The sequence below is a fragment of the Schistocerca cancellata genome, chromosome 10, assembly GCF_023864275.1.
Source record: "Schistocerca cancellata isolate TAMUIC-IGC-003103 chromosome 10, iqSchCanc2.1, whole genome shotgun sequence".
NCBI lineage: Eukaryota > Metazoa > Arthropoda > Insecta > Orthoptera > Acrididae > Schistocerca > Schistocerca cancellata.
In genome coordinates this window covers 20,085,642-20,097,966 of record NC_064635.1, presented here as the reverse complement: position 1 = coordinate 20,097,966, position 12,325 = coordinate 20,085,642, and the positions used below count along the sequence as shown (strand labels likewise).

Here is a 12,325-nt window from a genome sequence, read left to right as displayed (position 1 = left end):
CGTTTGGCTCATTATATACATCTCCCCAAGTAAAATTTCTTAAACTTTTTTTTGAAGATTGAGCAACATTACACTTTTACTTAATGGTTTCTGAACTGTACACCCTGCCAGGATTTGTAAGTAAATCAATTATGCATCATGGTCTGATAATCCATCTATCACAGACAAAGCATGTGTAAGTTTGACATCCTCTTGGTGTACAAGTATTATCTATTACAGTGCTACTCTATTGAGCTATACATGCAGGGAAATTGATCACTGATTCTTAGTTATTAATAACACTTTTAGTTCACTTTTCCGACCGGAATTACTTGAAAATTTTACACTGAAATCACGACAGATTAATAACTTCTTCTTTTTGTCTGAAAGACAGCATTTTTTAGGTGCAGGCGATGTGTAGTGTATCCCTATCTACCAATAGCATCAACCTGAACAACATTTATTTGAGATTTTGTCGCTGTCTGGAGCATCCTGTTCAGCTCACTTTTAACATGCCTTACAGCAGTGTTTACCCAGGGCCGATCATGGCGCTGAAAGACCTCTACAAACTGCACAATTGTGTGCTCAGTTTCTGCTCCTACTTTGTCCAGGTCACTCCTAACACTATATATTGGAGTCATAGCCAGGCTGTTTCCTACTCCCCCTACTATAATTACCTGATCTTCCTTCCTGCATAGCTGACCTAAGTTTTCTGTCACCTGGCTAAGGTTAGTACTTGGTTTCACAAAACTTATGACCTGGTACTCTGGACCTAATTTCTCCTGCAGCTGCTGGCCTACCTTCCCTCCCATGACTACTAGCCGGAAGCAGAATTCTTCTTTTCGTTTACTGATTTGCTCCCGACCTGTCTTTTTTCTTTAAGGTAATCTTCTGCTCCAACCTACATTCAATTACATCTGCATGTACAGTGCTACGTAGTGAGTCTGTGGTAGAAAAATCATCTTAAAATCATCTTGGTTTTAGTGAAATAAAAGTTCCTGAAGTTCGTCGAGTTTCACGAGAAATTTTGAGGGTTGCATCGAACTGCTCTGCTGACATTTGAGTTCTACCATAAATATAAAAAAATCCCAAAAAGCCTTGTGGGATCTTTGTGAGTGACTATCCAAGAACCAACTACGAGTTGCAATGCCTGTCTAACGGCATCCACGGTCATCTAAAGTTTGGTTTTTGATATGTCCTGTGTTATTGAGCGAATTAAATAATTTAATACGCTTTCACAATCTACTGATTAAAAGGTATAACCTTATGCTAAAATTTTAACAGAATGAGACATATGTTACAGTTAGCAACTTGAAGCACTGTTACCAACAGTGAGCAACTTGAGGCAATGTAACTGGCGGCACACAAATACCCTTACTTTAAACATTCAGTATTTGGAGAATGACGGCAGCTAGCGATTTGCAACAAACTTTACAAATAATTTAAAACCTTCACGAAACTCTTTCTCTATGACACCGTCACAAAATGGTGAATGGAAAGAAATTTAAATCACTTATTACATTTTCCCCATCCATGCACTAAGCCTTCAGCTTTAACTGATTACTTTTTTTCTACCAATTCTGTCTGCAAGACATTTTGCAGACAATATCCATGCATACCACTGAACGTACGTGCAAAATTGTATCATTGCATGACATTAGTTCAGGATATGTGGCATCATAAACAATGAGATGCGTCAAAAACTTTTCTTTGCTTCCAACATAGCCCGAATTGCCCACATTATATTCATCTATTTTTCATAATCAGAGTACTTAGCGATTTCCAAGAAACTTTAAACGTAATTTCAAGTCGTTTATAAAGCATTCTCGCTTACAAACTTAATGTGAAATTTTTAACAAATTAACTGCTTTGTAAAATAATCAGGTGTTTGTAGCAGTTTTATATATGGGAGTTCGGGGGTTTACTGGTTAACCACTAATCGTGTAATCGGGTACTGTTGGATTCTTTCTCATTGTTACGGGCAATATATTACATATGTGAATTCTGACCCTTTGCATATTTTCATTCAATAAATTATCCTTACAGATACTGATTTTGATGTCCATAGACATCTGTCGTAGCCTCACGTGTATCACTATTCCTTCGCCGGTGGTGTTTATTGATAATGATGTTCATTTGTTCTCAATATAGCGGTAATTTGATGTTTTTTCTGTATTTGTCGAGAGAGAAGACACCGTAATGAAGCATTGTACTGGAGTAATTTATTTCCGTGTGAACACTTTGTGACGTAATGAGAATTACTTAACTTGTGTGACTGAGAATAGTTTTTACATTATTGGGCTACCATGTCACGACATCCTCTTTCAATCCCCAGATAATTTAATACATAAATCTCAGAATGCAACAGAAACGGTCTGCAGCAACGCGAATATCTGCAATAGTCATACAGGGGACATTTCTAATTTAAAATTTCTGTCATTGAAATTACTATCACATCACGATATTTCGATCAGCGATTCTGCATAAGATGTTGTTGTTGTCTTCAGTCCTGAGATTGGTTTGATGCAGCTCTCCATGCTACTCTATCCTGTACAAGCTTCTTCATCTCCCAGTACTTACTGCAATCTACATACTTCTGAATCTGCTTAGTGTATTCATCTCTTGGTCTCCCTCTACGATTTTTACCCTCCACGCTGCCCTCCAATGCTAAGTTTGTGATCCCTTAATGCCTCAGAATATGTCCTACCAACCGGTCTATTCTTCTTGTCAAGTTGTGCCACAAACTCCTCTTCTCCCCAATTCTATTCAATACCTCCTCATTAGTTATGTGATCTAGCCATTTAATCTTCAGTATTCTTCTGTAGCACCACATTTCGAAAGCTTCTATTCTCTTCTTGTCCAAACTATTTATCGTCCATGTTTCACTTCCATACATGGCTACACTCCATACAAATACTTTCAGAAACGACTTCCTGACACTTATATCTATACTCGATGTTAACAAATTTCTCTTCTTCAGAAACGCTTTCCTTGCCATTGCCAGTCTAAATTTTATATCCTCTCTACTTCAACCATCATCAGTTATTTTGCTCCCCAAATAGCAAAACTCCTTTACTACTTTAAGTGTCTCATTTCCTAATCTAATTCCCTCAGCATCACCCGAGTTAATTCGACTACATTCCATTATCCTCGTTTTGCGTTTGTTGATGTTCATCTTATATCCTCCTTTGAAGACATTGTCCATTCCGTTCAACTGCTCTTCCAAGTCCTTTGCTGTCTCTGACAGAATTACAATGTCATCGGCGAACCTCAACGTTTTTATTTCTTTTCCATGGACTTTAATACCTACACCGATTTTTTCTTTTGTTTCTTTTACTGCTTGCTCAATATACAGATTAAATAACATCGGGGACAGGCTACAACCCTGCCTCGCTCCCTTCCCAATCGCTGCTTCCCTTTCATGCCCCTCGACTCTTATAACTGCCATCTGGTTTCTGTACAAATTGTAAATAGCCTTTCGCTCCCGGTATTTTACCCCTGCCACCTTTAGAATTTGAAAGAGAGTATTCCAGTCAAAATTGTCGAAAGCTTTCTCTAAGTCTACAAATGCTAGAAATGTAGGTTTGCATTTCCTTAATCTATTGCCGGCTGCGGTGGTCTAGCGGTTCTGGCGCTGCAGTCAGGAACCGCGCGACTGCTACGGTCGCAGGTTCGAATCCTGCCTCGGGCATGGGTGTGTGTGATGTCCTTAGGTTAGTTAGGTTTAAGTAGTTCTAAGTTCTAGGACACTTATGACCTAAGATGTTGAGTCCCATAGTGCTCAGAGCCATTTGATTTGAACCTTAATCTATTTTCTAAGAAAAGTCGTAGTGTCAGTATTGCCTCGCGTGTTCCAACATTTTTGCGGAATCCAAACTGATCTTCGCCGACGTCGGCTTCTACCAGTTTTTCCATTCGTCTGTAAGGAATTCGCGTTAGTATTTTGCAGCCGTGACTTATTAAACTGATAGTTCGGTAATTTTCACATCTGTATTGTTCCTGAAGTCTGAGGGTATTTCGCCTGTCTCATACATCTTGCTCACCAGTTGGTATAGTTTTGTCAGGACTGGCGCTCCCAAGCCGTCAGTAGTTCCAATGGAATGTTGTCTACTCCTGGGGCCTTGTTTCGATTCAGGTCTTTGAGTGCTCTGTCAAAGTCTTCACGCAGTATCGTATCTCCTATTTCATCTTCATCTACATCCTCTTCCATTTCCATAATATTGTCCTCAAGTACATCGCCCTGCATAAGATAATAGTCTACAAAGTTTGACGTTAATGCAAAATATGCCTCTGCTACGGGACCGTTTCTTTGTTTTCTCGCATTGTTGACCCGGTATCGTTTTGCGGTGACCGCGAGGCAGTTTGGCTGTTCGGTGCTGCCAGCGCCATCTCTACGGCGAACAGAGGAACTATCTGCAGCCCCAACCGCCGATCTGATAAATTTTAGAATTCGCGTTTTACCACCAGCACTACGGAAAGGCAAATGCGAACTGTCTCGAAGAGTCTAAATGAACTTATCGTTCGGTGTTGCATTCCTGTCATGAGCTTCGTGTTAATTAAAAAAAAAACTATTCCAACTTGAACCAGTATTCAAAGAAATTTTCAAGTTACTCGTCTGCCTTTATTCACCATTGACTAATGCGCAGAGTATACGTTGTATTTAAGTCCATTATGCTGTCTTCCATCACGACATTTATAAACTCTGCTACAATTTTCAAATCAGTTGGGCTCAGCACCTGAAATACCCTGCGTCTCCCGCAGAAATCATATAGTGATCACAATGCGATTTTATTCATAAAAATATGTTCATCCTAACGAGGCTAAAGGATAAGATTATCGATTCGTGCAGCAAGACTTTGCAGATGTAGTCACAGGATAGGGAAATAGCCTGCGTCAGTACAATTAATATTTTCAAAAACTGACAACGACTCATTTAAAATATTTTCTTTTGCACTGGACTTATTAAATGTGAGTAGCTTGTAAGATGGTTGGTTTGGTTAGTTAGTGGGGGTTGAAGGGACCAGACTACATAAGCCATCGGTTCCAGCTTGTAAGATTATCAATATGAAGACAGTAAGGGAAAGAGATGAACTAAGAGACTATTAAGGAGCTGCAAGAGCAGTTGAAAGAAATGGATAGTATCTTGAAAAAACGTTATAAGTTGAAAATCAGTAAAAGTAAAACAGGGGAAATGGAGCGTCGCGAATTAAACTAGGTGGTGCTGAAGTAATCAGATTAGGAAATGAGACACTGAAAGTAGTGACTGAGTTAACGCTATTTGGGAAGCGAAATTACTTATGATGGCGGAGTAGGCAGGATATGAAATGCAGGCTGGCTATAGCTAGGAAAGCATTTCCGAAAAGAGAAATTTGGTAACATCGAATATGAGTTTAAGTGTAGGAAGTCTTTTTTGATGGTATTTATTTGTCCGGAGTGTAATCTTGTACAGAACTGAAACATGGACGGTTTAGAGTTAAGATAAGAAGAGAATAGAAGTTTTAGGAATTTGATGCTGTAGAAGAATGCTAATGATTAAAGGGATAGACCGAAAAGCTAATGACATACTGAACCATATACGGGAAAAAAGGAATTTATGGCACAGCCTGAGTAAAAGAAGGAATCGGTTGATAAGAAACATTCTGAGAGATCAAGTGATCGGTCGGCCGCTGTGACCGAGCGGTTCTAGGCGCTTCAGTCCGGAACCGCGCTGCTGCTACGGTCGCAGGTTCGAATCCTACCTCGGGCATGGATGTGTGTGATGTCCTTAGGTTAGTGAGGTTTAAGTAGTTCCAAGTTCTGGGGGGACTGATGACCTCAGATGTTAAGTCCCATAGTGCTCAGAGTCATTTGAATCAAGTGATCGCCAAATTTGTTTGTTTGGGGGGAAGTGTATGTATGGGGGGGGGGGGGGGGGAAGGTGAGGTAGAATTGTAGAGGGGGACCGAGGTTGAACACACTAAACGGGTTCAAATGGATACAGGCTGTAATACACTCCTGGAAATTGAAATAAGAACACCGTGAATTCATTGTCCCAGGAAGGGGAAACTTTATTGACACATTCCTGGGGTCAGATACATCACAAGATCACACTGACAGAACAACAGGCACATAGACACAGGCAACAGAGCATGCACAATGTCGGCACTAGTACAGTGTATATCCACCTTTCGCAGCAATGCACGCTGCTATTCTCCCATGGAGACGATCGTAGAGATGCTGGATGTAGTCCTGTGGAACGGCTTGCCATGCCATTTCCACCTGGCGCCTCAGTTGGATCAGCGTTCGTGCTGGACGTGCAGACCGCGTGAGACGACGCTTCATCCAGTCCCAAACATGCTCAATGGGGGACAGATCCGGAGATCTTGCTGGCCAGGGTAGTTGACTTACACCTTCTAGAGCACGTTGGGTGGCACGGGATACATGCGGACGTGCATTGTCCTGTTGGAACAGCAAGTTCCCTTGCCGGTCTAGGAATGGTAGAACGATGGGTTCGATGACGGTTTGGATGTACCGTGCACTATTCAGTGTCCCCTCGACGATCACCAGTGGTGTACGGCCAGTGTAGGAGATCGCTCCCCACACCATGATGCCGGGTGTTGGCCCTGTGTGCCTCGGTCGTATGCAGTCCTGATTGTGGCGCTCACCTGCACGGCGCCAAACACGCATACGACCATCATTGGCACCAAGGCAGAAGCGACTCTCATCGCTGAAGACGACACGTCTCCATTCGTCCCTCCATTCACGCCTGTCGCGACGCCACTGGAGGTGGGCTGCAAGATGTTGGGGCGTGAGCGGAAGACGGCCTAACGGTGTGCGGGACCGTAGCCCAGCTTCATGGAGACGGTTGCGAATGGTCCTCGCCGATACCCCAGGAGCAACAGTGTCCCTAATTTGCTGGGAAGTGGCGGTGCGGTCCCCTACGGCACTGCGTAGGATCCTACGGTCTTGGCGTGCATCCGTGCGTCGCTGCGGTCCGGTCCCAGGTCGACGGGCACGTGCACCTTCCGCCGACCACTGGCGACAACATCGATGTACTGTGGAGACCTCACGCCCCACGTGTTGAGCAATTCGGCGGTACGTCCACCCGGCCTCCTGCATGCCCACTATACGCCCTCGCTCAAAGTCCGTCAACTGCACATACGGTTCACGTCGACGCTGTCGCGGCATGCTACCAGTGTTAAAGACTGCGATGGAGCTCCGTATGCCACGGCAAACTGGCTGACACTGACGGCGGCGGTGCACAAATGCTGCGCAGCTAGCGCCATTCGACGGCCAACACCGCGGTTCCTGGTGTGTCCGCTGTGCCGTGCGTGTGATCATTGCTTGTACAGCCCTCTCGCAGTGTCCGGAGCAAGTATGGTGGGTCTGACACACCGGTGTCCATGTGTTCTTTTTTCCATTTCCAGGAGTGTAGTTACGAAGAGGCTTGCACAGGATAAAGTGCCGTGGAGAAATGAATATTTCGTTAGTAAGAGATGGCTCTATGAGACCTGCGGATGTTGACACAATACAAATAAGAGTTTCTTCGTCAGTCACTTCACTTGTCTATTCTGTCACTGAGCGTTTCGATGGTTCACACCATCATCTTCAGGTGGATAACTCTTTATTTACATAACTGGTGTTGGTGGAAAGTACAGACGTCTTTTGACAGTAGCAGACCAAGGGCAGTGTAGGTTTGTTGTGTCTTTTACTAATGATAAAAATTGTTTGATTAGAAAAGGCAGTTTTGAGGTTAAGAAACAGGAATTTCCGACAGTCCCAGTAATTAAAACTGACTGGCAGGCCCCGAACCTGAAACTGGCATAGATCTACAAGTCAGTCAGCTCTTTACTACGCACCGATTCCTAACTGCCGACTATCTTCCAGCAGAAGAACACATAACCGTATAATGGCCGCAAGATCCCTTGTGGGATTATTCAGCTCCCTGAGGAAAGTCTTTGTATCTGACACCACTCCGGCGACTTGAGCTTCTATGAATTTGTACACACACATGAATAACATATTTGCTAAGCAAAATGTAACAGCTGAATTTAAGTTAACGTCCTTCAATTTCCGGCATACGGTTATACAGTGGGATTTCAAAATAGAAGTCACACATTATTACGGCAGTACAAGTCACTTTTATTGACTGCTGAACTAGACTTAGAAGTGACACAGATACATTACACTATTTTTCAAGGTGGTCGCCAAGTCTCTGTAAACATCGGTCGGAAATGTTCAATTCCTCGACAGTAAAAGTCAACCCCTTACTCACAGGTCAGCTCGAGAAGCGCTGGATAATCTCTTGTCATCCCACGTGTTCTTGCGGCTTGACGAAAAGATGCAATTCTTTTGGTGCTAGATCCGGTTTTTCCGATCACCATCTTCCACACATCTGCAGCTTTGGTGAAACTATTGTTGTGTCTAGACAAGACAGCCTAGACACAATGAGAGGGAGCCGAAAGGCACGCGCTAAAACTCACGCAGGCTGGCGTGAGGTCTGAAACAGGATACGTAATGAATGCTATAAAGAAAAGTACGTAGCTTCTGGAATACTTAACTTTAATCCACATTTGTAGAACATCGCTCTTGATGATACATTAATAGCATCTCAATATCATTGAATACGGCGCCTTGCTAGGTCGTAGCAATTGTAGCTGAAGGCTATGCTAACTATCGTCTCGGCAAATGAGAGCGTAATTCTCAGTGAACCATGGCTAGCAACGTCGGCTGTACAACTGGGGCGAGTGCTAGTACTTCTCACTAGACCTGCCGTTTGGCGGCGCTCGGTCTGCCGTCACTGACAGTGGCGACACGCGGGTCCGTCGTATACTAGCGGACCGCGGCCGATTTAAAGGCTACCACCTAGCAAGTGTGGTGTCTGGCGGTGACACCACAACTATTGCCACAACTTCAGAGCAGTCGGGCGCGACATAGCATTCTGCCGATATACCACCAACATTTCGCGGTGTATCTGTGTGCAGTTAAGGCGGTTTGCTCAGAAGAGCCGTACTTCAACTTCGGAGTGCGTTTCTAGCTCCAGTTTTCATCGCACACTGTGATGCACGTATTATGGAACAGAACTGTGTCCGATGGAAGCCAGGAACCTGCTAGTCTCTCCTGATAATACGGCAGTCTTTTTGTGTTACAATCTTACAAGGAGAGGTCCCAAGCTATGGGATCGACTTTTTTGAAATCATCTATAGCATGTTGTAGGTCATTGTCCCAGGTATCACACCCTGCAGCCGTTCAGACTGGTAGGCCCTCGTTTGCGACTAATCGACGAAAAAAAATTTTGAATTTCGCATGTTGCTTTATAGCTTCAACATTATCATCATCATCATCATCATCATCATCATCACCAGTTACTTTGGAATAAGGCTGGGCATCTCGGACATATTCTGAGTCGTGGTCACCTTTGTGCCCATACGGCAAAGACTACCAAATCCACCGGTTAGTCCCTCAGCCGTTAAGGGTAAAACCCAATGGGACTCGGGGCAAGTAAGGCTAGCAACCTGCTTCCCTGGTACTTTAAATATGATGCTGGCAACAATCAGAGCAAAATGCCTCGGACCTTTGGAGGTGACGGAGTCCCCCACATCTAACTGACAAACCAGGGACTCCTAAGATACGACTTGGCAAACAACTGTATAAGGGGGGTTATGCTCCAGACTGAACGCTGAAAGGCATAATCAGTCTTAAATGATGATGATGATGATGATGCTTTATAGCTTTAAAAAAGGAAAATGTGTTGTATCTGTTTGCATAGCGTGATGGTTATACTACAGGTCTCATATGCGTGGTTGTGGGTTCGAATCTCATTCGGTGGTTTAAAGTACTTTACTTTTAGATCTATATCGAAATTACTTTATTCTGTTATTTGGTTTAAAAGTATTTTTTATTTTTGTTCTTTTGTCACATCGTTTTAATTACCTTATTATTGCTTTCAATTGCTCTCATTTTTTCTTCCGCGGTCTGAGGCTAGGCCACTTGTGACGGTCCGCGCAGCTCCCTCCGCCGGAGGTTCGAGTCCTCCATCGTGCATGGCTGTGTGTGTTGTCCTTAGCGTAAGTTAGATCAAGTAGTGTGTAAGCTTAGGGACCGATGACCTCAGCTGTTTGGTCCCATAAGACCTTACCACAAATTTCCAATTTTTAATTTTTTCTTCCTATCATTCTTTTCCCAGTTGGAATCTTTGTGCATGTTAATTTAATTATTTTTATTTATCTATTATATTTAAACATTTGAAATTGCAAATCTATCGGTTGAAAAACAGAAGACGAAATAATCTATTTATATTGTCTGTGCAATGGTGTCAAAAATGTAATTTTCTTTTCGAGAAGTTTATTTTCTTGGGTGGTAATCGTCATACAAATATAAATTTTTATTGCACTGCGGACAAAGTAACACACATGACGTTTTAAACGAAAAAAAAGGGAGTATGAGTAAAATGAAACTCAAGCAGAATGAGGAATAGAGACAATGAATGCAACAACGTGGAGAAAAATGTAGGATGATGCAATTGGTGATATGAAATCGATGTTAATACAGGGAAATACATAAAATCACGTGCGCGAAGATTCCGAGGAAACAAAATTATAGGAAACAAAATTAGAGCAATTTAAAAAGTTATTACGGTGGTCAAAATGACGTGACAAAGGAATAGAAATTAAAAAAAAAAACATTTAAACCAAATAACTGAATTAAAATAATGATGAAAATAATTTCGATAAAGATTTTTTTTTAAATATACATAACGCTTTATGAAATTCGAAGCCGCAACTCATTACACATGAGATGTGTACCATTACGCTACATAATCAATGCACTTAATACTTTTTTTTTTAAACTGTAAAGTAGCATGCGAAATTTCGATACTTTTTTTCATCAATTACTCGCATATAGTGGTCCAGCAGGGTAAATGGGTGCAGGGTGTGATACTTGCAACCTTAAGGTACACATCCATGTAGATGGTTTCAGAAAGTCGACCCCACCGTGGGGGTCCCATCCTTGTTAGTGCAGAGCAACATGTGTAAATTACTTTGTGATGTCCTTACATGTCTACACTACTATGGATTGCCCACAACCTATCTGCGCATACGTATAAAATTTTGAATCGCTTGCTAACATGACAATGGCCTTGCGAGGCAACAGCTCAAATTTCCCCGAAGGTTTCGCATTTTGTGACCGAGCGGTTCTAGGCGCTTCAATCAGGAACTGTGTTGCTGCTACAGTCGCAGGTTCGAATCCTGCCTGGGGCATAGGTTAGTGGTTTAAGTAGTTCTAAGTCTAGGGGACTGGTGACCTCAGATGTTAAGTCCCATAGTGCTCAGAGCCCTTTGAACCATTCGTTTCGCATTTTGTTGTCGGGTGCATGTGAGAGTACGGAGAACACGTGCAGACAGCTGACCCGCACCGCCCTCTGTTCCGTGTTGCAGGCCAACAAGCCACTGATGGAGAAGCGACGCCGAGCCCGCATCAACCAGAGCCTGGCCGCTCTCAAGACGCTCATCCTGGACTCGGCGCGGCTGGAGGTACGCCTCTCCACCTGCTACAGTACTCTGCGCTGTCTCAGTCACCTTGTACTACTGTCCATACTATCTGGGTCGGGTTCACTGTCGTGTGAGCCATCTACAGGGTGTTTCAAAAATGACCGGTATATTTGAAACGGCAATAAAAACTAAACGAGCAGCGATAGAAATACACCGTTTGTTGCAATATGCTTGGGACAACAGTACATTTTCAGGCAGACAAACTTTCGAAATTACAGTAGTTACAATTTTCAACAACAGATGGCGCTGCAAGTGATGTGAAAGATATAGAAGACAACGCAGTCTGTGGTTGCGCCATTCTGTACGTCGTCTTTCTGCTGTAAGCGTGTGCTGTTCACAACGTGCAAGTGTGCTGTGGACAACATGGTTTATTCCTTAGAACAGAGGATTTTTCTGGTGTTGGAATTCCACCACCTAGAATACAGTGTTGTTGCAACAAGACGAAGTTTTCAACGGAGGTTTAATGTAACCAAAGGACCGAAAAGCGATACAAAAAGGATTTGTTTGAAAAATTTCAACGGACTGGGAACGTGACGGATGAACGTGCTGGAAAGGTAGGGCGACCGCGTACGGCAACCACAGAGGGCAACGCGCAGCTAGTGCAGCAGGTGATCCGACAGCGGCCTCGGGTTTCCGTTCGCCGTGTTGCAGCTGCGGTCCAAATGACGCCAACGTCCACGTATCGTCTCGTGCGCCAGAGTTTACACCTCTATCCGTACAAAATTCAAACGCGGCAACCCCTCAGCGCCGCTACCATTGCTGCACGAGAGACATTCGCTAACGATATAGTGCACAGGATTGATGACGGCGATACG

At 43.3% G+C, this 12,325-nt stretch overlaps 1 protein-coding gene across 1 annotated transcript in view; it reads left to right on the top strand.

Moving 5' to 3' along the window:
- Positions 1-12,325, top strand: part of LOC126106724 (transcription factor HES-4-like) — a 92,919-nt gene that overhangs the window by 22,216 nt on the left and 58,378 nt on the right. The window contains exon 3 of the mRNA XM_049913104.1: positions 11,397-11,492. Within this exon, the coding sequence (XP_049769061.1) occupies positions 11,397-11,492 (96 nt within the window). The remainder of the gene's footprint in view (positions 1-11,396; positions 11,493-12,325) is intronic.